The sequence below is a fragment of the Semicossyphus pulcher genome, unplaced genomic scaffold (genome assembly GCF_022749685.1).
Source record: "Semicossyphus pulcher isolate SPU_LCO1_2020_fin unplaced genomic scaffold, fSemPul1.0.p SCAF_15, whole genome shotgun sequence".
In the NCBI taxonomy this organism is placed as follows: domain Eukaryota; kingdom Metazoa; phylum Chordata; class Actinopteri; order Labriformes; family Labridae; genus Semicossyphus; species Semicossyphus pulcher.
The window spans coordinates 12,273,482-12,300,474 of NW_027211659.1; the positions used below are offsets into that span (position 1 = coordinate 12,273,482).

At 40.1% G+C, this 26,993-nt stretch overlaps 3 protein-coding genes across 6 annotated transcripts in view; 2 read left to right on the forward strand and 1 right to left on the reverse strand.

Annotated features, from left to right (window-relative positions):
- The window catches only part of osbpl6 (oxysterol binding protein-like 6), a 41,406-nt gene extending 37,585 nt beyond the window's left edge, over positions 1-3,821 (reverse strand). For all 4 annotated transcript variants that reach the window (XM_069662828.1, XM_069662826.1, XM_069662827.1 and 1 more), the window contains exon 1: positions 3,549-3,821. The gene's annotated coding sequence lies outside the window, so the exon portion shown is untranslated. The remainder of the gene's footprint in view (positions 1-3,548) is intronic.
- Positions 3,822-6,072: 2,251 nt separating this feature from the next.
- LOC138592346 (cytochrome c-b) lies at positions 6,073-7,695 on the forward strand. Its single transcript, XM_069663123.1, has 3 exons — positions 6,073-6,175; positions 6,836-7,012; positions 7,105-7,695. Exons 2-3 carry the CDS (start codon positions 6,841-6,843, stop codon positions 7,248-7,250), a joined length of 318 nt encoding a protein of 105 aa, XP_069519224.1. The 5' UTR covers positions 6,073-6,175; positions 6,836-6,840; the 3' UTR covers positions 7,251-7,695.
- Positions 7,696-9,038: 1,343 nt separating this feature from the next.
- The window catches only part of pde11a (phosphodiesterase 11a), a 37,039-nt gene continuing 19,084 nt past the window's right edge, over positions 9,039-26,993 (forward strand). Inside the window, exons 1-8 of the mRNA XM_069663545.1 lie at positions 9,039-9,827; positions 10,262-10,420; positions 19,616-19,705; positions 20,295-20,435; positions 20,574-20,638; positions 22,124-22,256; positions 23,145-23,220; positions 26,841-26,908. Coding sequence (XP_069519646.1) covers positions 9,039-9,827; positions 10,262-10,420; positions 19,616-19,705; positions 20,295-20,435; positions 20,574-20,638; positions 22,124-22,256; positions 23,145-23,220; positions 26,841-26,908 — 1,521 coding nt within the window. The remainder of the gene's footprint in view (positions 9,828-10,261; positions 10,421-19,615; positions 19,706-20,294; positions 20,436-20,573; positions 20,639-22,123; positions 22,257-23,144; positions 23,221-26,840; positions 26,909-26,993) is intronic.

The window sequence follows — 26,993 nt, forward strand, 5'->3', positions numbered from 1 at the left end:
GGTAAAGACCCCAAATCAAAAGTGAGACGTTTAGGAGAGAAGTATTTAACCTCTGACCTGTGCCTCAACTGGTTATATACTATGAAATTAAATTCTTGCTTAATGTAAAAGATTTAAAGGCAAAGGGTCATTTAAAATAGACTTGTAGTTAGTGAAACACACGGCGTGGGCATAAACAGGAGACAAGGCTTCATCTGTGGCTATTTTGTCCCCTACCGCATATCTGCAGCCAATTTAGGACTTCCTTTATACGAACACAGCGAGGGACATTTCCTGTTTTGCAGTAAAGTTTAATGGCATATTGTTAGTGCTTTCTGTCACCAAAGATCTTATGGCTTTCACTGATGAGCGGATTAGCAACAATTACTCGATATACTGATGAGTCATAAAATGGAAATTAGCTTAACGGCGTCTTAATTTCCTTAAAACCATTTAAAGCTCACACTCGTGTGGAGCCGTGTCTATAAAATGTCTACATCGGCAATTAAATGCTTCCCTTTACCCCCTCTTTTCCCGACCTTTGCTGGACTGATTTGGTGCTTTTATTTTGAAGACAGTAACATATTTGGGATTTGGACTGATGATCAAATAAAACAGCGAATACATCGAGCTGTAGGAAACTTGTATTTGGCATTTTTCACTATAATCTGCAAATGAACTGATGATAAAAAATAATCTTTAGTTGCAGCTTTTAAGTGGATCCAGCGACTCCCATTTATCCTTGGCTCTGGCAGTCGACTGATTCTGCAGTTGAGGAAATTGAATAAACTGTCAGAGTCTTTCTGTGTTTCAAAGCATCAACTGAGCAAATGAGATGCTTTAGCATTATGGTCATTATTCTAAACTACTGTTATCTTTAAATTGTAAACAAAACACTGGTGTATTAGTACATTTTATTAAACAGTGACTGATGTTAAAGGCTGAATATTAAAGCTATTTCAGGATGCTGCGGCCCAGTTATGTGAAATGTAATTCTTTTAATTTATGCACTTTTTATGGCCCAACTGTTTGCTTTAAACACAGTTAAGTGTCTGTGATAATATGAATACTACTAAACTTTTACGGCTCCCCTAAACTTTCAAAGGATAAAGTCTTGAGGACATTTAAGAAGTTTGAGCCGGCTGGCACAACGCCAACAACATGCTTTGTGTTCAGTCACCTGTGATAGCAACAATCTGCTCTGCTGAAAAACGTCTTTTAAAAAGATGATGTATTCCAACAGGCTCTGGGGGCTTTTCCGTAGTCGAGTATGTGCTGTGACCTTAGGGGGGCGGTGGTGAGTGAAAAGTCAAATTTGTCCCGCAGGGATCAATAGACTATCACGAATGAAGCAGTGACTATCATCTGTCCTGACGTGGGTCAAGCCAGGAAGAGCGGCGCAGAGCTGTCTAGAGGGCCGCAGTAATCCCTCTATCTGCGCGCTGCTCTGTGAGATCTCGGAGGGATGAGGAAAATAAACTTGAGATTTAGTCACTCAATATGTCGAGCGACACAGCGAGACCTCGGGCTAGCAAACAGATGATAAATAAGAAGCATATTTGGATGTTGGCTGATGCCAGTGCACATGAAACATAAAGCTTCCATGTTAATGGCATCAAACCTGTAATATGATGAAGCACGCTGGTAACTGTGCCCTAATAGAGGAGCGAAGACATTCATGTTTATGTTGTCTCCACTTCCAAGCCACCCACAACATCACATTATCGACCAGCACTCTGGAGAACCAGGTTTGCTGTTCTCCCCTCTCTGTTGCATAATTAAAGGGGGCCCAACAAAAGCAGACTCATGTTGTCCCAAGATTATATTACAGGGTCTTGAAGGACAACAATTGTCTGAATTTACAACTGGCTTATAATGCATATCGATCAGCACAGCAGTGTTTCGACCATCTACCTGGGTTGTGCGATATAGCAGGCTGAATGGATGTAGATCTTGGGTGACATCTGGGAGCAGAGAGCAGCACATCTCTTAAAAGTAGGCCTGTTTTTCTTTTTTTATTCCAACAACGTGAACTGGACAGAGCCAGTTTGTCCTGCGCTGCACACATTACATCATCTAGGTAGTGCTGGGTGCAATACTTTTTAAGTACTCACTGTCTTTTGCCCATATTGGGAACTGTCAGGAGCGGAGAGTTGGCACTGAATTCTTGCTCAGATCCTGTCAGCTGTTGCCTTTTTTTATGAATGCACAGTTTGCATTTAAACTGATGCATTTTATATGTCTGGCTTACCTTAAGTGGTAAAAGGGGTTTTAAAATAACATCTGATTAAAACCAGGAGGTATTATTATGGTATTGGAAGTAAAAATAATTAGTCACATCGACACATCTTGATTAAAACAACAACTTGGCTCGCAAAAATTAAAATACCAAAAACTAATTAGGCTAATAACAGATTATAAAGTGACTTTTCAGACTTAAAGCAAAAGAAATGGGCAGATTTACATGAGTCATGCACCTTAAAACCACATGTTAGTCCGGCAATTACTTTAATAAGTAATGGACTTTGTGCTTGAAAATGTCAGCTAATTAAACGAGTAAGAAGGAGCAATTATCTGCTCTACTCCTCGGTGTCAATATTAATGACATGTGGCAAAAAACAGAGACTGAATCCAGTGTTTTGCGCATCAAAGTAAGGTTAGCTTCTGCTTTATTCATGCTCTCTTTCTATCAAAGCATAAAGGCATAATAGGCTGTGATAATACTTCATCGAAATGGGACTGGGACACCTTCAGCAGGAGGGGATCTTTAGGCCTGGGCCAAGCAATATATCAGAAAATCAATCTGATCAAAGCAGCATCCATTCAAGACAGCATGCCGATGACTACAACTGCACAGAACCTTCTAGTCGCCTTCTTTAATTAATGTGATATATTTGTGTATTTTAAACAACTGCAAAGTCACAGGCTGACCTTCAGTTGAAAAAGCACACTGAGTAATATTGTGGAGCAATTCTGTTAAGTGAGAGAAGTTGGCTAACTTTCAATTAGTTACCATATCAACACGGGCAGCATAATAAGAGAGATATACACGATTATGAGTGGAGATGATGCTCATCAATTATAATGTGATATACGAAGGGACAGCTGTCAGATGGGACCGTAGGGGAAGCGATGGAGCTCAGTTAAAAAGGTGAAAATGTCAGTGACGCATTACGTTTACATCATCAAAAGCAGTTACAGAGTTGGCTGCGCGGCTGCTTCATTGCTCCACTACAGCGTCCATGTTTTAAGGTGTCCTATATCATCACAATGCCCGCTGCGATGCTGGGACATGCATGTTTTGATACATAGTCAGATGCTCGTCTTATCTCTGTGTGTCAGGTTAGCAGCAGCTAGCAGCAGCGGAGGCTCGGTGGAAATGTCTGACTGGTCCTCGCTGATTCCCTCAGGATGCAAATACAAAAGGATGAGATGCTGGGGACTCCGTGTGAACACAGCACCAGAGCGAGGGTAGTGCAGCTTAAATAAACATGGCAATAACATGACACGGTGGTTTTCTCTTTTTAAGCAAGAATGGCACCAATGGAGGTAGAAAAAAAGCTTATTACCTTATCACAGACGCGTTGTAATAACCATGTCTTTACAGTTCTTGGCGCAGGAAACAATTGAAGGGGTCTCCCTTGACTGGGCAGAGATTCCCAGCTCCTCAAAGACACACGGCCTCCATTAAGGGGTCCACAGGGAGTAAATGTATTTCTTCTTAACAAAGACGAGTGATGTAAGGAGGCTAGACCATCATGAAAAGTCAAAAGAAAAAGTGCTGTGTTTGCCTGTTTCCTTGAATGCGGGCTTGTGATGCTCAGCTCAGCTCAACTGCACTCCGCTCGCTCCTCCCTGCAGCAAGATCGGCTTTGAGCGGGAAGAAATCGCAGGAGTGGATCAAACACAGGCGGTCTGAGGCTGCGCACAAAACATGGCGGCGGAGTAAAACAATTCACGGACCCGGAGTGGACAATTATCATTATTTTGTTGGTCAAAGTACTGAAAAAAAGACATAAAAACTAAGCTGAATAAACAGGACAATGTACACAAGCATGTAAAAATAAACGTATACTAGGCTATACTTATATTATAGGCTAGGCCTATGTAAATATGCTAGCAAAAAATTTACAAAAAATACACCAACAACATCAATTTAAATTATACAATCTAAATGGATAACTGTAGTTAAAACAGTGCGAAAACAAGCATATTATGGACATACTTGACGTGATAAGGCACAATATGTAGGCCAACATGTGCAATATAGGCTATTGTATACAGAAAGCAGGATTTTTATTGACAGTGGCAGTGCATGATGACATGTTAAACAAACATGGTAGGGGTAGGCAAAGCAATCGATATAGCACGTTTCTAGCTAACATAAAGAAACCAGCAGACTTAAGAAATAATCTTAAAAAAGAATAAATTACAATAAGAGGGGGCTTCATAGAAACACAATGGCAAGTCTAAAGGTGGGTCTTGAGTTTAAGCATTAGAGTGACCATGCAAAGCTCTAAAAACAAAAGGAGTAGGCCTACTTTGAGTTTACATTTCAGAAGCCTAGTGAAACGTCTTTCTACAAAACAAAATTCGGACGATAACGACGTTAAGGAACGAGACTTTGACGTAATTCCAATCTCGCGATAAGTCTAAAAGAGCGTAAGGCTGAGGTGAGAGTTACCGAAAAGAGAACAAGGGAAGTAAAGACAGTATGTCATTAACTTATATAAAATTACAAAGCGGACATTTTAGTGGGAGAAAATGCGGTTTGTGAAGAGCTTGCTAGCTACTGCAAGATAGCCTAGTTTAAAAGTCGTTAGCGGACATTAACTTTCCAACACCAAGGCTATTTTCATTTGTTTTGGTTTTCTGCACGGTCACAGGTTCGGCATAAAAGTAATTTTTATTAAGGTCACAGCAATTTTGACAAAGGCAAGGACAACAGATGCATGGAGAAGGCATTAAGACAAATATTTGAGTGTAATGAGGGTGGTCAAATGGCTGTCACAGAAAGACCAGAGACTCCCTCTCAAGTTGTTTTTGCACATAGTTAAATTAATCTCCGTAATCCCCACTGTGTGTGAAAACCCCAGGAGTGCACATGTTTCCAAGATACCATGGCACTGGAGCCCCACACACGAATGAACACCAAATTCACACACACACACATGGGTGACTTGGCCCATTCAAGCATTCAATGAAACTAGACCCCTTAACAGGCTGTCTGTCTGCTTCTCTTTATTCAATACAATAGCTAAGTGTGTGTATGATACTTTCATTGTCATTGAAGTCACCTTGTCCCACCTCTTATGTGTGCTAAAGTAACTTGAGAGGCAGTTTGTGAGCATGGATAACCATAAACTCCTCTCATCTGTCTGTCTGTCCTAAAAAGGATTGGATATCAGATTTCATGGCTGGCTTACCCAACCTGATCTCTGACATGCCCCAATTTAAGCTTTTGCTCTGTCTATGAACTGACCATTGCCAGGGTAGACTTGTGACCTTGTGACTTTGTAATGATTTAACTTTTTTTATTTGAAGCCTTTCTGTTATAGAGCAACAGATGGGTTGTATGAATCCAATAGGTAGGCGTTTCCTCGTAAAATGTGTTAGAAATAAAAATACTACTCATTATTTACATTTGGATAAAGTCTTGAAGGTCACTAGACCTACCTGTTTTGCCTGTCTATTACAGGAGTATGAAATGAACACATACTTTTACATACGTTTGCTGTTATGCATGACCATGAGAATGCAGACAAATCATATTAAATGCCCTGACTTAGGAAATGTAATGTAATTTAAATCAAATCACCCTTTAATACAGTAATCATGATTATCTGGTGTCTGATAACAGTGGACAATTTTTTTTATCATGCTCTGGTTTTTATTCATTAGAGGTGGTCAGCAAATGTGAATAATCATATTTTCTGATAATGAAATTGGTAAGAAAAATGAAGTACTGATTATAGGACTGCATTGCGCAATTTGATAACAGAAGTCACTGAACAAGTATCTGTCGTAACCAACAGTCTATGGTCGTAACGAGGATGATGAAACAGGTCAGCTGACTGATGACGTCAGCGGGAGTAACTTCAGGGGAAGGAAGCACATTTCTGGTGACCGAGCCGGCAAGAGGACAAAAGCGGAGGACCAAGTCTCGAGAAGGCTGTTAAAGACATATCACCACGAGGTAAGAAGTCATTCATCGAAATACAAAGCTTTTCTGCTCGTTGTTCGTAGTGTTGTATATTTTTATACGACTTAAATCTGCCTTTGCCGGGTCCATCTGTGCAACGTGGTCTACTACTGGTGTTTCACTGTTTCCGGAGCGAAGTCTTCACTTATATTTGTTTAATCTAATAGACCTGTATCACGTGTTTTCTTTTTAAAAGTTATAATCAAACTTACTTTCTTTACCTCTACTTACATAGTACATAGTTATTTCCCCTTTGGCATATTTAACATTAGGCCCGTCTAATATACTGTAAGTGACCGTCTTTTTCCTGGTATTCATAATCTCACAGAGCTATTATAGATAGAGATCATACTGATTGTTTTTGTTCTTTGTTTAATCCTAGAAACTGTGGTGTAATGAGTTATATTACCTCTAATCAGTTTTGTAACATTGCCAATGGCACAGTGGTTGCGCAACATTAAATTGAGCTCCCCCTTGTGGCTGAAACCGGGTATTGTTTTTTTATCGTCTTAATCTAAAGCAGGAAAGATTAAATACCTATAGTATGCAATTTTACCAAAGTATTTTGACAAAAGTCAACAATTATTCAAGATATTGTCAAGTAACAAAGTACTCAACTCTAATCTTCTTGTATGTATTGTTTTTTCTTCACAGAAACCATGCCTGCAGACATTGCCAAAGGTAAGAAGGCGTTTGTCCAGAAGTGTGCCCAGTGCCATACTGTGGAGAATGGTGGCAAGCACAAGGTTGGGCCTAACCTTTGGGGTCTATTCGGGCGTAAGACTGGCCAGGCAGAGGGCTACTCCTATACTGATGCCAACAAAAGCAAAGGTAAATACTGTACACGTGTATTTACAGTCCAAGTAATTGTGTTGTATGGTATGAACATTATTCAACACTGCGTCTGCTCCATTTAATTCCAGGCATCACTTGGAATGAGGAAACCCTAATGGTTTATCTGGAGAACCCCAAGAAATACATTCCAGGTACAAAGATGATCTTCGCTGGCATCAAAAAGAAGAATGAGCGAGCTGACCTTATAGCTTATCTTAAGTCTGCAACTTCTTAGAGAACATTTAATCTGCACATCTTTGCCAATTGTTGTGTCCTGACAAACTGCGTAAGAGGCCATGACTCGTCCTTTCAAAATCAGGCTGAACGTGAAGCAATCTGAGTGATGTTGGCATGATATGTTTGTCACAGCTGTACCTCTGTTTCTGATGATCCTCCTTTTATGGTGGAGTAAATTGATATCCCCTGGTTTTAACAGGTTACTTTTCTAAAATAAATTATTAAACCATATACTGTGTATTCAGAATGTAGGGACTGAAAGCTGTGTGTAATGATTGTTGATTAACTGTCATCCAGTATTTTTTCTCAGTTGTTTCTTGGCTTATAATCGAGATGTCTTAATGATTGTTCCAAAATGAATAATATGCCTTTTCTGCTTCCGATTGATTTTGATGATACCTCAACTGTCGTTTGTGATTTTTGAATTTGGAAGTTAAATAAAGTGACACTAAATGTCATTAATGTCAGTTTGTCTGTCTCAAACAATATATTGTCTGATCTGGTCGGTATGGTTTCTTACAACCTATGCTGGATCCTACTGTGGGCTTAAATCTTTCCCATGAAGGGGATAAATATCACTTGTTCTGTCTACCACATTTTGTGGTACATTAATTCAATCAGTAACATTTTAAGAGATCAATGGATAAGGGTCGTTCATGATAGAAGACATTTGGCATGACTTTTATCCGTGAGTTTGATGGTGTAACCTATATTTCCCGTCTAATTTGTAGCCTATAGCTCCCTCTAGCGTTCAAATGTCCCACCTGCACATAGCCCCTAATAATTTTGTATAAAGGAATTTAAGAATTTGACATCTCCCTGCCAATAAAAGTCGCTGTTACATTATTAAATGATTCAGACCCACCACTGCAGAAGTTTGGGGGGCCGTGAAACAGATGTATTGTCGAGTAGTAGTGTCTCTGATATGTTATGACACATTATTCTGCAGGCGACATTCACTCTGATTGCTCTTGTCAGCCAGCAGAGCCATCACCGAAGCCTGGTCAGGGATGCATTGGAATCCATTACGTTTGGTGCTGCATTTAATTATACTATAATCTATCCTTATGGGGGCCTTTTGCTCTAAATGAGTCATGTGCATCTAGAGGAGCACTGGGTTATTGTTGAAATTATGAGCATCCACCTCTGTAATCCACCATTTCTCAAATCTTTATTTGCCATAAAGTTTACAATGCTCACCATATATTATGCTGAAATGATTTAGCTATGAATACATCCAAATTTCCAATATCCTCAGCATCATCATCATCGTCATACTTTGAGAGCCTCTGTAAGGAGGACAAACGGTTCAAATGTCCACAGGGCTGACTGCTGAAGTAACCCGGAGCTCCTGTCTGTATGACGAAACGAGCGTCAGAGGTACCGAGCCAACCACAGCCAGCGTCATTTGCACACAAGAAGACCCATACGACGGTGATGCTCGGTAGTGGCTCTCGGGGAGATTTTCGAAGCCTTTGATGGTCTACTTGTGCCTCATTTGGCTTCCAAACCACCTTGATTTTGTCTGCTTTAATGTTCTTAAATGAAATGAACGGTTTGGAGATGCTTTGGAGGAATTTGCTTGTGCGCAAAGGGAGTCTCCATCCCTCTCCTCACAGAGTGGAAACTGGATATGTAGCCGGAGCTCCAGGGGTGTTTCCAGCATAATGCAACTTGGAAGTTATCAAATGATTCTCCAGTTTAGCCCAAAGTAAAGCGCCATAGATGAGATTTCTCTGCGCGACTTCATGGATTTGGGGTGCTGAGGACCTTCTGAAGAACAGACATGGCAGTGCCAAATATGGTGTTCTCTGACGTGGAAACTTTTCTGGACTCGCATCCCGAGTTATTCGAGGACTACCTGAACAGAAAGGGGAATTATAGCATGGTGGAGAAATGGCTCAAGAATCACCAGGCGTGCAAAAGTCCGGCGGCTGCAGCTCCCGCCGAGCCGAGGGAAGAGAAGAGCAGCGCGTGCAAGGACAGCTGGGCAAGCAAATGTGACGGTCTGCAAAGGAGAGCCTCTCAAAGGGAGCTGCGCAAAACTTTCGCCAGATCAAAGGCCATCAATGTGAACAGGACATACGACGAACATGTGAACTCCAGGGCCCAGGAGCCTCTGACCAGCATGAGGAGGAGAGCTCTGCTCAGGAAAGCGAGCTCTCTGCCTCCGACCACTGCGCACATACTGAGCGCACTGCTGGAGTCCAGAGTCAACATCCCCCAGTACCCGTCCACAGCCGTGGATTTTAAATATTACCTCAAAGAACACAACGAAAGAGCGTTTTTCCTGGAGCTTGTAAAAGACATATCCAACGACTTGGATCTAACAAGTCTGAGCTACAAAATCCTTGTGTTTGTTTGTATTATGGTCGATGCAGATCGGTGCTCCTTGTTTCTAGTGGAGGGAACAGGCAACAAGAAGACACTAGTGTCCAAATTCTTTGATGTGCACGCAGGCACCACAGTTTTACCCTCCATGAATTCAGATGAAGTTCAAGTGCCGTGGGGTAAAGGAATCATTGGATATGTGGCTGAACACGGGGAGACAGTGAACATTCCTGACGCTTATCAGGTGCCTGCTCCTCTTTGTGCATGCATGCTTGTGTGCATATGCATGAGTCAGAGAAAGAGACAGGTCATTTTCTTTCCCTCTGTTATTTAATTTGTCACAGGTGATTGATCATTAATCAAACAGAGCCCAGAGCGTGAAAAAAACAGCACCAACAGTTTGCAGGACAGAGCGTGTGTCAAACCACAGATCCACACATGTAACTCTCTGTTGTTTTTGCAATTTGACGTTGTTTTCACTGATTTTAAGACAGTAACATATATGAAATTAAAGCTGCAAGGACTTCTAATTACCTTCAGATGCCAGTTGCCCTTCATTAGTGTAGAAGAAAAGTCTAAGCAGACCTCCCTACATTAATGTCCAAACACAGACACTGCATTTTCTTACAATTAGTGCTTACAGTCTTTCTTTTGCTGCTGTTCCTGTGCCTTTTGCAGGATCGCCGTTTCAGTGATGAAATCGACAAGCTGACAGGGTACAAAACCAAGTCACTCCTGTGCATGCCCATCCGCAACAGTGATGGAGAGATCATTGGAGTCGCTCAGGCCATCAACAAGTCTTCAAGTGGAGAGCTCTTCACTGAAGATGATGAAAAGGTAATTTCATTTTTGTAGTATAAGCGCTGGGTGAAGACACAATGCTAGCATAAGCATGGCGTGTAGTCGCTGGATAGTTTGTGTTGTTTTTTTGGTGTTGAATTTCAAATTGTTGTCTCCACTTCTAACCACGTATGACCTCAGTTCTTGTGTGTACACTTGTTTCATGCACACGTTTCATCTTCATTAAAACTCCCACAGAGTTTATTTTATGTCTGAATCAAACGACTGTTTCAAGCACAAAACAGATAAATATTAAGAACATTCTCAGGTCAGGCTGTTTGGGTATAAGTAGAAAGGAAAGTTGCAAAGAAATTGTGTGCAGACATGCTGCCCAGGGGATGAAACATAACGACAAATGATCCTGTGACTTTCCCTCTTGCACCACCACAAAGTTCAAAGTTCAAAATCTCTACATCTACAATGATTGGCAGAAGGGTTGGTACTGATAATCATGGTTGGGTTGGCTTGGAATTTCATGTCTCTCTGGATGACGTGTAAAAAGTTTGCTGAGTTTGCCTTTTGCGCTATCATCAGGTGAAAGTCTAGTTATACAGTATTTTGGTATAAATACTAATGTCAATGCAATTAGCCTAGCTAGCAAATGTTAGCATGCAAACACACTAACCTAATAGGAGTAAACATTACCTGCCAACAGTCAGCATGTTGACATTGAAACTGTAATTATGTTGTCATGCTGATGTTGCACTTTGGAGTATCAGTGTCTTAGTGAAGCTTTACAGAGGTGCTAGTGTTACATTGTAACAAAGAGTTACGTTGCAGAGCAAAGAAAAAGTACTTCATGATAAGCTTCTGATTCATGTGTGGCATTTCAGAGATGCATGTTTTTGTAGGCAAATACTGTTAGCGTGGCTTTATGTCATTTTCATTCATGTTAATGTTGTTAAACTCTTGAGTTTGAAAAAGCAGATAGCCTATGTGAAAAGGGTTAGGTTTTTTGTCCCTTTTATATTTTGTATTTGGACCTGCAAGCATGCAACATATTTCAGTCATTGTTGGGTGATTCTTTTTCGTGTCCCGATTCTCAGACAGTGTTGCTGATTTTGTTTTTACTTCGATGTTTGAGCTGTTGAACAAATCTGACATGGATGGCAAGACTTCCTAGAAAGAATTGTTGAGTTATCTTTTTTGTAAATGGTTAGATGACACTATCTTAAAAAGCGTTGTTTTTTAATCACCATGACATTTTCATGTGCCAGACTTTCACTGATTCACTCGTCTTCAGTATGAAACCTCAAATTCCCTCAACTTTCCAAAGTGATAAAGTTGATCAATTAACAACTACAGTGTACCTAAATAAGCATATGCTTTTTTGAGTGTTAACAACAATGCAATGGGATTTTCAAAGTGTATATGTAGCCCTCTTATCTGTGCTTCTGTCCACATCCCATATGCCTCAGACTTTAAATTTGGCTGACACCTTGCTTATCCCTCTTTCCCTCCTCTTGCATCCTTTCTTTTTAAACTGAATATTTCACAGACACCAGCTTACATTCTGTTCCTGCTTCCAAACTGATGAATATGTTTAACTAAATAAGTCCCCCAGTTCACTCTGACATGTAACATATGTAGCATAAGTCTGAGTCTTAGTTCTCACTTCGTCTCTCAGCATCATCAACATCTCCTATGGCAGCAGCTTCCAAAGACCCTGTTGTAATTCCACAAAGAATAACAACGTTGTATAAGCTGTAACAGAATCTCTATATGTTAGATCTTTACCTGAGTGCTTAGTGGGACAGCCAGGGTGTCACTCTTCAATTTAGAGTCGATATTGAGTTCCACCATCTTTTTTTTTTTGGCAGGCATAACTTAATCGTTCTCTTTGATGACTGCTTCAGCTCAGTCTGTAACCGGATCAGTCAAGTTGGCAGTTGCAACAAATGAAACGACACAAATCTTTGTGAATGAATATTATATGCAACTATAATATGTCAAAACAGTAGGTGGGGGTGTTACATCTTGCACAGATCCAGATAGTCTTGTGTTCGAGACTGACTGTTTATTTAAATTATTGCTATCATAGAGAGGCAGGAGGAGGAGCACGTGTACGATCCATCAGCACACTTGACTGAGTGTAGCAGAAAGACAGCGACAAGCCGACACACTGACTTGTTCTCTTATTGCAGCTACGAGCCCTAAAGGGAAGAAAGGATGCAACATGAAAGCACAAAGATATTCGTGCTTTTATTATAGAGTTCGGTTTCATTGCAGAACATTTGTTCAATTGTAGCTCTGTTGTAAAAATGTCATCTCTAAACTCCATTGTTCAAGATAGATGCAGATTAGACGTTCTTTTTCCCCCCTTTCCCATGTTTTCAGTACGTTTCACATTGCATTAACATCACGCTAATGCCTGGGATGGCTGCAGCTGAATTAGTAATGAAATGCAATGCTAGCATCAGAGAACACAGTATGCTCCCTGCACAGCACAGCTGCAGCTCTGCTTTTATGGAAGGCCTTGCAATAAGAAAGCGATCACACTTTTCAAAGCATTAAATGATACTCCAATAGCAGTCTTTACAGACTTATTAAAACAAATGTCGTTCTCTATGAATTGAACCTTATAGGATATTTGAACACATTATGTGGCTGGTTTTAAATCCCACGCTTCTTTAATCGCGTCATGTTGCTACCCTGCAAGTTTGCAGTCCTTTGGGGAGCTTGGATAATTGTTCAACTCATACATAATTGCATTGTCTCATTATCTTCTATAGAGGAATATAGTTATTGACTTAATTGAAGTGTATATGCTGACCTCATTGTGCTATCTCTTCCTCTTGCGTCGTCTTGAATTGCTTTTCTTTCACTTTGCATATTGATACATTTAAACACATTTTACATTAAATATATTATTCAGGTGAGCCGTTCTCTCCTCTCACTGCTGTGCTCCCTTTGGCCGCCAAACTCTCAGTCAAATTGGCTCAGAGCAATACTTTAATAACCACTTTCACACAGTTCCCAAATGTAAATTAACAGCTAAAGATGCCACAATTTCTGCTTGGAGCCACATGTTTTCAAACTATTCCAGTAGGATATCAGATTAAGTCCAAATTAGGCAGTGTATCATAGCAAACCGGTTCATAACATAGGTGTAAATAAAAGAGCAAATTGACACAAAAAGCTTAAATGCTTAAATCTAGAGAAAACAAACATAAAAGAACAATGACATAGGTATTTGCATTATGAAGTATTTGAGTAAGAATACATAGAGCAAATTTGCAACAAGTAAGCATTACAACTGCATATTTTAAGCTTGTATTTGCAACCTAGTGCAACACCCAGTCTTTTCAAGGTTAAAAAACAAGAGGACCTAAAACTATGCCTTGGGGGATTCCAAAGTAGAACATTCATGTCTACTGCAATACATTCAGAGGAAAACAAGAAAAAAAACAATGGATGTAAAACAAGAACACATAGAACTAAATATCTGGCAGATAATGGTTATTCATTGACTTGATTTGAGCCATTTCACTGCATATATGATAGCATTGATTTTTGATTTTTTGTGTCTTTATCCAATCGATAAAACTGTGTAACTGTGTTATGAAAGAGGTTTTTCACGATGTGCAAAGCTTATAGTTTTCAGTGAAGACCATAACTCGAGTAGACTTTTTCTCTGAGCACTTAACTTTATACAATATCTTGTATAAATAATTATGTAATGTATAAAAGGAAATTTATATCCAAATTTTAATTTAACCAAAAGACAATGGCCGGTGTGACAGTGGAATCGTTTGTGGAGAAAGCACAAATGATAGTTTCTGCCTTTATCTCTGAATGAAAATTTTATTGATGCATACAATACAATAATGTAGATATCATTTATTTCTATGTCACTTTTAACTTTTGGAAGCAGCTGAATTTATTGAATTCAGTCACTAGTGAATAACATCTAAATTCAACCCCTTGAAAAGCTTTAAAAAAAACTGTGGTTTTCACATCCATAACAAATTTGACCTTATTTAATTTTTAAGACTTTATCATAAATTATTGACACAAACTTCAGACTTCCCAGAAACAGTAACTGCAGTTCATCTTTTAAAATGACAAAGGACATGTTTCTTTTGGGGTTTTGCTTCAACCTCAAAAGAGACACTCTAGTTTTAAAGGTTTCATGCATAAGCTACAAGGATTTATAATGGCAGACCTAATAATTGTCTGAGGAACATTAAGTGTTTACAAAGACTTGATCGGTCTTGATCTTCGTGCACTGTTTAGTTCTTATGGCCTCGCTTTGCTCTTGGCTTATTTCCAGGTACCTGCAATGTGAATGTAGAACAATTGAATTATTTATGGATAATAGCTATTGAGCAGCTCTCCTGGTTTTCTAGCGTGTTTATGAGCTGAGTTGTGTCCATAAATTACAGTCAGTCAGTTCAGTGTATTTAAATGCTCGATTCTGTGGTAAGAAACTTTAGTTTAAAAAAGTAATGTGACATATGACACAAGATATTTATTTGAAGTCTCTGAAGTGTCTTCTGTTATTCACTTTACTATTAATATAAATAATAATGTAAAATAACATTGATTACATTAAAGAATTTGTTGAGCTTTTTATTCCTGTTGCATAAATATTTGATGTCACCGTCAAAAGAAGCAATCATTGCTAAGCGTATTAGCAACTGTTTTGTGCTTTGCTGACCGAAGCTAGGGAGTCCCACAAGAGATCAGAGAAAATGGAGAGCTTCAGTTTTTCTTATTAGGAACAATTCCACACATGCAAAGTGAAAAACCAGTAGCTGTTTTTTCCGCGTGGTAAGTGGAGAAAGAAATGATTGGGTATGTAGTTTCCCTTTGCTTGCCTTATATGACAATCCAGTTGTGCGAAAGGAAGTCATTGAGGTTAGAGAAACTGACTGTCCCCGAGGCCTTGGCCACTTAGTTTCGTTATTAAACCACTCTTTACTGGTCAGTCCACAGGTCTCTAGGCAAAAACGTCTTGTTTGTAATGCAACCTTGTATAATGGCCTGCCTGACAGAATGTAATTAGAGAGAGCAGTGCTTTTCTTGGGTTCCACAGGCAGATCCATAGCCAGATCCCTGAAGTCCTGCTCGCTAATGAATCTGCTCCTGCTGGGCTATTGATGGCCACTGTCTTTCCGGAAGATAATTATTAGAGAATTCCACAGGATGGCTGACATGGCATCATGTTTGAGCTTATTGCTCCGTGTCATCTGTTTTCAGTCTCTGGAACCAAAGCATGAGGTGCTTAATTATGTTTGATGACTGAATGAAGTGCATAAAGTTAATTTACTCATTAGCATGACAGAGTAATATTTCATATCACATACAGATTATAAATGTTTGTAGTTATTTATTTTGTATTAGGCATAATGCTAAAGAGTATCATGTGCAGCGTGTCGGAGCACAAGAACTCGTTAAACTAGTCAAACACAGCATTTAACAAAAGGGTGACAAAGCTTATGTTTCAAACTCCCCTTTTAAGATCTGGTAATATGTATAAATACAGCTCCGGAAAAATTAAGAGACCACTGCAAAAAAAGGTTTTTCTCTGGTTCTTCTATTTATAGGTTTGTGTTTGTGCACTCTGGAGACAACGGTGAACATCCGAGGTTTAGCCAGCGGTTAGCGATAAACGACTTCCGGTCAAGAAAAAGAAACCATATTTGTGATGTACTCTAATTAACGGGTCTTACCTTTGCTGAAATTTTTGACATCATGCTGCAGATTTTTAAAAAGTAAAAATTATGCTTCGTCAGGTCTGTCCTCAAGAGGAGAAGAAAACTACTTTTAAAATGCTCGTTTGTTAAACGGAGGTCGGATCGATCTGACGCATTCGAGGAAGTTGGGAAATCTGAGCGCTGAACATCTTTCATGACACAGCGTCAAGATAATTTATCTCAAGTTGAATTTTAGATTTTAGATGTCTGTTTACAGAGATTAATAAGAAGGTAAATCGTTGTCAGATGACCGCTGATGGGAGCCGGGTTGTCATCACATTTGGCCTACTTTTGCTCTCCACACCAACTGTTTTTCCTGCTTATGCCGCAGCCTGCTGATGCCTGATTGGTCAATATTATTCGGACTACAAGTGTAGTACAAATGGAAACCAGAACACTTGCCATCCCTAAAATCCACCTCCCTGCCTACAGATTCTACATTTCTATGTAGAATCTGTAAATAGAGATTAGTGATTGTCTAAAGTTAACTTTTATTTTATTATATAACAACATTTCTCACTACTTACAAATTTGTCATTTAGGTCTTTAATTTGCAGAACATGATGACTGGTTAAGATAACAAAAAGATGTTTTTCAGAGCTCGAATAATGCAAAGAAAACAGGTTCATGTTCATGTTAAAACAGCAGAATACACATGTTTTAACTCAGGAAGAGTTCAGAAATCAATATTTGATGGAATAATCTGGTTTTTAATTACAGCGTTCATGCATCTTGGAAGTCTTTTACATCGCTGTTGGTGACATTATGCCACTCTTGGAACATAAAATTCAAGCAGCTGGGCTTTGTTCGATGACTTTTGACCGTCCGTTTTCCTCTTGAACACATTCAGGAGGTTTTCAATGGTTCAGATCTGGATTGGGCTGACTATGAAATGAAGAGAGAGATGCTGATTTAAGGAACATTTGGCGTGGTCTCTTAATTTTTTTCCAGAGCTGTAGGTCTGCTTTACATTGCCATTTTTAAAATATATTTTTTAGATACTTTTTTCATGTATTTACACAGTAGCAGTTCATACTCATAGAAGTTTGCAGTCAAAATTTTTAAACTAAGAAATTAGAAGCAAGCAAAATATAAACAAAAAACCCCACATAATAATAGTAAGCAAGATGATGATACCAGATTCAAGCGTGCACACATTAAATTCAGTACTGACACCATGGGTATAGTATCAAGTATATACACACATATCCATATCTACATATATACTTATACACATATCTACCTATTCCTTTGTCATACACATACAAATGTAGACACATACGCACATATTCAAAAACAAATATACACATATGTGTACCTACGAAAACAGTATACTCTTCACACATATACATATACATGGACCATCCAGACATTCAGGAGTGGCATCATTTCATCATATGTATATGTTTCCTCATTCTTTTGCTCCTTCGTCATTGAGTCACCCTTTAGTATCAACATGTTTTTGTTGCTATTGTCCCCATGCTCACAAGAAATTAAAGTTATGCAGCCTACCCTGTCTAGCAGTTGGATTGTGGAGATAAACTGTCGCAATTAGAGCAGGGTGTCACAACATTGTCCTGTCTGTGACGCTGTTTTTAGGTCTACTGTTATCATGGCCCCGCAATAAGAGTAGTCAAGTCATTTAGGAATCAGTTGTGAGAGGAAGAAAAGCAAGGTAAAATGTATATTTAGATATTTATGTATTATAAAAAAATATCAAACTGAAGAAACCTCCAGAAGATCTGTGGACTATTTCTATTTCAAATGTATTTAGTTTTTACAACCTTCCTACTTATCGACACCGTCCTAGAGGACACATTTGTGTCTGATGAGTCTCTAAAAGGTGAAACAGATACCCCAGTATCAGCGGCCACAGCTGAGTAACTTCCCATTCATGCATTGTTGTAGTGTCCCCACCCTCAGGTCACGCTGGAGGCTGGTAAATATTAGTGGGTTTGTTGTACTGATTGTGTTGTTTACACAGCAGCCAGATGCTAAAGATAGATTGCCAAACAAAGAGGCAGAGTGAGGAAGCACACAACCTAAATTCTATTGATCACATGTTATGGGGGTTGAGTGTCTTCCTGATAAGGCTGCATTGTAGTCGTATAGAACTCAACCTGTGTATTTACATGCAGTCGCTGCCGCCTCTCAGCAGCCTGCGCAGAGCGTGCGTGCATATTGATGTTCATTATGAATCAACTGTGGAAAGAAAATGTAGTTCGATTCCAAACTAGTAAGACGTTGATTCAATTTCAGGATACATATTAACGACAGTCATTTGGCCACATCAAGCGGTTACATTATTTATGTGAAGGAAATATGAGTGAAATAAGGACTTTATGTTATCAGCCTGAGGCGCAGTAACGCAGACTAATCAGTCAACTGGTAAAATGTCAGTTGAATTGATTAATTTGTCCGAGCAAGTAATGATGCCAATGAAAGGCTATTTCTTATTTGTCCCAATTCAGAAGAGAAGTTCTTCTTGGAGGAAAATACTACTCACTCGCTTTAGAATACTACTCAATCTCTGAGGTCAAACAAAGCTGAATGCAACATTTGCAAAGTAGTTCATTTCTACCCTCCTTTGCACTCTGCTGTCTGTAGATGCTTGGACTGGGTTAAACCAGTGGAAGGGCTGTGTATGGTGTGCATGATACAGACTAAATGGGGAACCACTCACAGAGATCCTACTTTTATTTCTAATGGCGAGTGTCCTGGCCAAGACAGGAGCAGCAAATTTTAACAAAGTTTCAGATGTACAACACACAACAATTACAAACACAAGTCAGCATTTTCTGGGTCACATAGCGGAAAGTCATTCATGAAAGCATCAACCTGATGCATCTTCATCCAACGCCTTCAGTCTAGATTTAAAGAGATCAGCTCTAGACCCAAATCCTCCTGCAGCAGGAGCAGCATTTTTCCCCATTTCAAGACGCACCACTGGGACAAATAGCGAAACTAAGTCAGAGTGTAGACTGTAGCTTCCAGCCTTATTCATACGTAATTAAGAGGGACGCAAGTTAAGAATTGCCTTATAAATAAGGACATGCCAGTGATTTAGTCTACGGTTGGCTCCCTAAGCATTCAGGGAGCAATGATGAGTTAGGGCCTTAGGATTTGTAACAAACATTAATGCTCCGTGATATACAGCATCCAGAGAGTGAAGGCCTTGAGAAGGTGCATGCATATATAAAACATCACCGTTGTCAATCAGGGGCATAAAAGTAACAGCAACAAGTCTTTTGTTTTTTGCAGCAAAAGAAAAACAGGATTTATTTCTTCTTTACGAGTTGCTGAATATGAAGCTTAAAAGATAGCCGATCATCAGTTAAGTCCCAGGTGTTTATGGGAAGATACAGACTCAATCACATCACCCTGAAATGTAAAAATAATAATAATAGTGATACCTTATAATGTACTAATATTGTGAAATCAGGCACCATCTTTGATTTGTGTGCGTAATGATGAGTGTTTAATATGTCTACAGGTGCTGCAGATGTACCTGCCATTCTGTGGTATCGCCATCTCCAACGCCCAACTCTTCGCCGCCTCAAGAAAGGAGTACGACAGGAGTCGGGTAAGGGCAGCAGGGCCGACCAGGATAATAACCCCCACCCACCCGTCCCTAGGATCAGCATTACTTCCTCCCCCCTGATGCTGACATGGAGGCTGAGTATTGATCAGCAGCGGCCCACTTGCTGCCACTGCAGTGGGGATCACAGCGCAGCATGCAGCCCTGCATGGACACTTTCTGTGGATGTGTTAGTGGGGAGGGGGGATGGGCCTGTTTCCAGACGAGGGCCTGGCCCGCGATCTAAATCTCTTTGGGAATGTTAAGAGATGCACTAATTCATGTCGCACATTGATCTGTGATGGAAGAGAACATAATGAGAACACAGCTCAGTGAATGGCGGAGAGCTCCCTTTACAGCATATGATTTTTATGTGTTTGTGTATTAAATTGGATTGGCAGTGCCTAAGATAAAGGGCCTAATTAACTTTTATTGGGCAAACTAATCATGTTATCATCCTGATGGTTTATGGGTTAAGGAGAAAAGTAAAAATCAGGCTGAGCGCGGCAAAACATCTTTATTGGAAGGGTTTCTGTGTTACCTGCTGGCAGGCTGTGGGGAATAAGTGGTGTCTTTTTCTCTCGCTGGTGTTCAGGCACTCTTGGAGGTAGTCAATGACCTGTTTGAGGAGCAGACTGACCTGGAGAAGATTGTCAGGAAGATCATGCACCGTGCCCAGACATTGCTAAAGTGCGAGCGCTGCTCTGTTCAGCTGCTGGAGGACATTGAGTCACCGGTACGGAGTCTTTTTTGAACGTTGTGCATGTTCATGTCTGTTCTTTCTGTCTGCCTTCATATTTATCAGTGAAAGCTGTCCATGCATTTCTTCCAAGAGCTTTACTTATTCTCCGCTTTATTTTCTTCCCTTTTTCAGGTGGTAAAGTTCACCAAGTCGTTTGAGCTTCTGTCCCCTAAGTGTAGCGCAGACACTGAGAGCAGGTATGTTCAAATCGACTCCACTCTTCACTAACACGCCTTTTCTTTCCCTTTCTCACGTCTAATACGAGCAACCTTTTCACTAAACAGTCATATCTGCTCCGTTGTTTGCCCTCGGCTCCGCGGCACCTTTAAATTCTGCACGGAGCCTTGTTTGAATTTGTAAAGCTTCCATCAAGGACGAAAAGTAAGGGACGTATAAAAATTGAATATTCTGTCGTGCTGTGGGAGTAATATGCGGATTGTGAATAGAAGGCATACTGTAGGAGCCCCGCTTAATTGGGTTTTGCTGCTTCTCTCGGCTGCCAGGCACGGCTGAGTGGAGAAACAGAGGCTTAATATTGTGTGGGATGTTTATGGATGAAAACCAACACTGAAAGGAAGGAAAATTATCCCCTGAGTCCTGCACTTGCCATAACTGATATGGTCACTTTAAGGCAGCAAACAGCAACATAATTTAAAAAGAATATCATACAAGGAATAAAGATAGTAAGAAATAAGGAGTAATCAAAGAAATGTCTGCTCCACTGGCCAAAAACACACTCCCTACTCATCTGTGTTTCCAGCCAGTTTGTGATTTCAAGTGTTAAAACTACACATTTCAAACGAAGCATTATCTCTGCCATGTCTTCCTAAAGGTTCACATCTGAATAACAAAGGCTGCTGTGCAAGATTTATGTGTGTAATTAAGTGAATAAATTCGGTGTCAAAAGGCGGGCGAACTGTAGGATTTCTTATGTGCCTTACAATCCCCAGCCGCCCCCATGGGGTGGATAACGCTGAGCGAGTGTACAGCGCTGCGAGCGTGTCTGTGGCAGCTAAATGACAGACATAAGACAGGGACGAGAAAGAGAGGTGAGAGAAGGAGCAGGAAAGAAAAAAGGGACTAATGCATCTTGCCCTCACACCCATGAAGTTTATCCCCCAGCGCACACCGGGTTCCATATCAACACACAGCTGTATCGCTACATCAAAGGGACTCAAAGGATCTGACATCAGTGTCTCTCCGTCTTTATTCTAATCTTGAGAGACAAAGTGAGCCGCAGTGAACATTTACCTTGTTGCGTTTGAAAGTAAAAAAAAGTCAGCAGCAGCTCGCTGCAATAAATATGAATGGGAAGTCTGTGCAGCGATGCAGGTGTTTCTGTGGCACAGTGTGGGGGCGTTTGGCAATGAGGAAGACAATCGCACAATTAACTTTTCATCATTTCATAAGCTGCAGGAGAAGCTCGCTGATATATACTGTATGAGAAGTTCATTAAATTCAAGTCAATGTAAAAGAGGCTCCGCGAGGAGACATAGCAAGCTTCACTTCAGGCGTGACAGAGAATAAAACCTCTTTACTTAAATATAATAAAAATATATCTTAATAACAACTAAATTATGAGCTAAGGAAGTGTTACAAACCTCTCTTGAGGAAAGGCAAGTGGACAAATTAGGCCCAGAACCATTTCTTTGATCATCTTCTGTTATGTTTTCTAACCCTAGTTTCAAAGACAGCATGGAGAAATCGTCCTACTCCGACTGGCTCATCAACAACAGCATCGCAGAGCTGGTAGCCTCCACAGGACTCCCTGTGAACATCAGCGACGCCTATCAGGATCCTCGCTTTGATGCTGAGGTAAAGACACAACGACCTACCTCTCAACCTCATAGATTGTAAGTGAAATGATGTGACCTCAGTTAGCAGTACGAAAGAACAGCATGAACTATCCGCTGGCTCGCGTGGAGTCCCTGGTATTTTTAACCTCATGAGGACGTTCACAAGTAGATGTCACATGCGAGTCAATGAGGTCACATGGGATTCATTAACGGCTGTGAAAGCGCCCGCGGAGCGATGATGTCAGGATGGCGTTTTGGAAGTTCGCAGACGGATGGTTTGAAGCATGAATGAAGGAGACCATCGATGTCAAACTGTAACATCCATCCTCGAGATGTTTATCTGTTTACATGAATGTTTGACATTCAAATAACATAACAATTACGCTGCTAATTGATGGAATTTTAATCTCTCACGTGTTGTCATGTGACCTTAATGACTCGTGGTGTGCAGAGTGCACACAGATGATCTTGGTAAATGTGTACTGTGTGGAAAAGCTACCACACTGCTTCTCACTTTGTTAGCGCTCTTACTGCGGTTAAGGATTGTTACTGACCTCTGCATCCTGCAGATTTTATATTTTTATGCAGCCTGCTTTTCATTGGAGCTGGAGCATGAATGCAGCAACGCTCCTCTAGATGAAACACAGTTAGTTTATAATGGCCTAAATAATGATTTAAATAATAAGATTTGTGACAAAGTGAAGTTGCAATTTAATTTGGTTAATTTTCCAGTAATTTCTTTGTTAATCAATCAATGGTTTGTCCCATACTTTGTCAGAAAATAGAGGAAAGAGTCTTCATAACCCGAAGAAACTTTGTTGATGGAATTATGAGGATAAATAGTGCAAGGAATTATTTAACGCAATGGATAATAACCCTTACTATGTACCATACTTACTCTCTCTAGGCAGACCAGTTCTCAGACTTCCACATCCGCTCTGTGCTCTGTGTGCCCATATGGAACAGCAACCATCAAATCATCGGTGAGTTGACAAATGGAGCTTCTATTTCTCTTAAATAAATTTGATTTACTTGAAGAGTTTTATTAGATATATCGTACAATTTTTGGGGGCGGCTGTGGCTCAGTGGTTGTCTTTCAATCGGAAGGTTGGTGGTTCCCTGGCTCCCTCAGTCTACAAGTTGAAGTGTCCTCGGGCAAGACACTGAACCTGGCATAGCCATCGGTGTGTGAATGTGATGAATGATTGACAGTTGGGCACTTTAGGTAGCAGCCTCTCTGCTGTGACATGTTGTGTGAAAGCGCTGTGAGTGGTCGCAAGACTAGAAAGCGCTACATAAGTCCATTTCATACGTTTATTAAAAGGAATGCAGACGGCTTTTCAAAAATGTAAGAACCTAGCTTAGAGATTTTATCCCGATAGAGCATTATTGAGGTCAGCCAATGATGTTGGGCGATGAGGCCTGGCTCACAGACAGCGTCCCAGTTTATCCTACAGGTGTTGGAGGTTGAGGTCAGTCTAGTTCTTTAACACCCATATCGGTAAGACACTTTCTTTGTGACATGAAGCACTGATTAAACAGGAAAATACCTTTCCAAGATGGCCGCCTCAAAGTTGGAAACATGCAGTAAAAAAAAAAGATAATGACTTTAATTGACGGACAACATTAGCTAAACCAATCACAAAGAGACCAAACCACCAGACATACTTCTGGCCTTAAAGTGTACATCTGATTAAGATAATTACGTAGATATTTAGCCCTTAATTCATTTTGGAATCATAATGTAGGGTTCACATTTTGTGCTGCATTCTGGACAATAAGTGGGACAGGAGCTGAGGCTGCATGTGTGTGCTGCATCACCACTCCACACTTAGAGGTGGAGTTCCCTGTTTCTGGCCGTGTGCTTCGTGTTTGTGAATCAGCCCCGGGCCCCAACACCACACTGACACTCTGATAAATCATTGATCTCTCGTCTGGTTTTAGTGCTGGATATTGCGGGGAGGAGCAACGATAGCAGCTCCGCTCGGTCCTCTGAGATCTGACGCAGGAAGTCATTAGTTTTATTCCAGTGCAAAGTGATCAGCATTTCTGCTGCAGATGCTCGGTTAAGACCTGCGTGTTTCGGTGTGTGTGTGTGTGTGTGTGTGTGTGATGTCCGTGTGTACTCGTGCTTTTTTTTTTTTTGCGTAGGTGTAAGCGCATTTGTCGGGGAGTGGAGAGGAAGGAGGAAGAGGAACAGAAAGAGTGAGGGGAGAAAGAAATGCAGCGCGTGTGGGTGGCACCTGAGGATCGGGAGTGAAAAACCATTTTACAAACAAGGCAGCAGGAGAGGAAATTCTCAAGTCAAGGATGCATTAAGTTAGAATATGAACGTCCTTGTGTCGTCTGCCAAGGTTACAGTCAGCTCCTTCGAAATGTGCGAGACATAATGTGACAATAATAAGGTCTGATGTTAGCAAAGCTCTTATAAATACTCCATGACAGTAGCTTAACTAAAAGCAGCTGGAAACACAGTTATTTATTTAGTGTGTGATTTCTAAGAATAAATGACAAGTTGGCTTTGCTAGCCTGAAATGTCGTTTTGGGTTGATTCTTGGAGATGTTGTTGGCTCTTCAGAGAAAGGCAGCTCATGTTGAAGCTCACGTTCAGCCGGCATTGGTCTAAAAAATAGCAGGTTAACATGGACATTCAATGCAGGAGTATGTAGGCTCAGGATTTTAAACTCGCCTGCTGACTGACTGTCAGATCAGTTCTTTGCTTTTATTAAACATGTTTCATTTCTGAATGTTGAATCAGGACAAATCATGTATGTGATAATTTAGTTTAAAGAGGGGGTCTTATGCCGTTTCACATTTTAAGACATAAAGTTAGTTAATGGGTGAAGTTTAAAATCTGTAGTTAGAAGTATGTTGGAGTAATCCCCAGGCTGCTGTGAACGCCAGGTTTCACACAATTTGTTCTAGAAAGTGAAAAGCCTTTAGTTTATTATTATTGTGTATAATAGCATTACAATCACATTTATTAGTTTTTTATTGCTTTACTGGCAATAATACATACATTTATCAGCAGTTAACTAAACAGTTACAAGCTTTTTGCAGCTTCAATCTAAAGTGAGAACAGCAACTTATTAAGGAAATAAATATAATAAAATTCAACTTAGCTGTCAATTATTTTATTAATTGAAAAAGGATTTCCCTTTTCCACTTAAAAATAGTCCGTTACACTCACAGTGAAAGCTGCGTCCATAGCAACGGTTAACTCTGTAGCCTTCTTAAAATGAGTTAAGCTAGCTAATATCACTCACACTAAATGGAAACGTTTCCACTGATGGTGAAGTAAAACACGGTGAACCGGGCCACAGGAATCAGCGCAGCACACGAATGAGTTTTCTGTCTCGTCACTGTCAGAGTCTGTTGACATTTTCTTTTCCATTCACCGTCTTTAAACTCTGCTGTATCCCGTACTGTGTTCTGTTTAATGTTTACTTCATGTGCCGTCTTCAGTTTTGTAGATCACTCTGTTTTAACTTTTATTGCTTTCTCTCCGCTGTTTTTGGTCTCTCTTTTTTCCCTCTGTAAACAGACCAACTTCAAATTTGCCGGACTTCTTTCAGCAGATTGATATGATTACAGTTAGTCCTCTGGATTGTGTGATTAGAGCTGCACCCCTAGCAACGGTCTGTTCTTCATAGCAACAGTCTGTTATCGGGAAATAGCAGACCTCGGAATGCCCTAATTAACCAATTAGAATCAAGTATTTGACTCAGCCGTGTAATAAAAAGAGATAACAAACATATAACAGAGCTGTGTTTTACAATCATATTATTTTTTTTCACATTTCTGGGAAACACTTGCTACATTTGTAAAATGTCAGAGTTAACAATTATTTGGTGCCACAGGGCTCAGAGCAGTCATTTAGTTCGCTTTACTCGCTGATAGATCGCACCATCATTTCTGAGGGGGCAATGATAGATCAGAAAAGACACCAGCCCTCTATTTTGAATTTAATAACGCCATAATGAAAACTGTTTTCAGCGTCAACACTAACCTCTGTTTCACCTCTGTGGATTTACAGCTAAACATTTAAATTAAAATGTCACTTTGGCAGCTTTGTTTGACCTTTTACAGATAAGTAAGAATGCTAATGTGATGTTTAATTACTTTTTAGCATCATTTCAAAGTGACAATAAAGTCTCCATCAATTAATTTTTTTTTACACCTTATCAACAAAGCCGTTCTCTGTTTTTAATTACACGATGGGAGAAGGCACCTAAACGGGGAATAATGCTGTCAAATAAGAGAAGCTTCAGTCCCGCTGCTGCATTGTGGGAAATAACTGGACGCCAAAGATTGCATTGATTGAATGCCAATTTCACCAAGGCTGCATTTAAGTCATTTTGTATAACCAAACTGCTTTCATTCACACAGCTGGTTTTGCTATACAGAGTATCTGAATATGCTGCTGTTTGTGTGACAGGATGTTATGTCTGCTTCATTTACATTAATAATGAACGCTAGAGGATGACATGGAGTGTGTGGGTTTGATCCTCTTTTAATTGCAGGCAGGTTACATGGAGACTCGTCAATATCACCCATAAAACATCAAGTTTCAATGTAGTGATAAACTGTCGTTGTGTAACAGGTGTCGCCCAGGTGCTGAACAGGCTCGATGGGAAACCGTTCGATGATGCAGACCAGCGTCTGTTTGAGGTATTATATTCTGTCATTTTAAACAACCAGCAGCCTGCAAGTGTGTGACGAACTTTTGTTGTTAAGTGTGTCTGCTTTTGCTCTT

What these genes read in the sequence shown, in the direction of transcription:
- LOC138592346 (XM_069663123.1), top strand. Translation starts at nt 6,841, where the DNA reads ATGCCTGCAGACATTGCCAAAGGTAAGAAGGCGTTTGTCCAGAAGTGT. An exon ending in TGATGCCAACAAAAGCAAAG is followed by an intron (nt 7,013 to 7,104) that starts GTAAATACTGTA and finishes ATTTAATTCCAG; the next exon opens with GCATCACTTGGAATGAGGAA.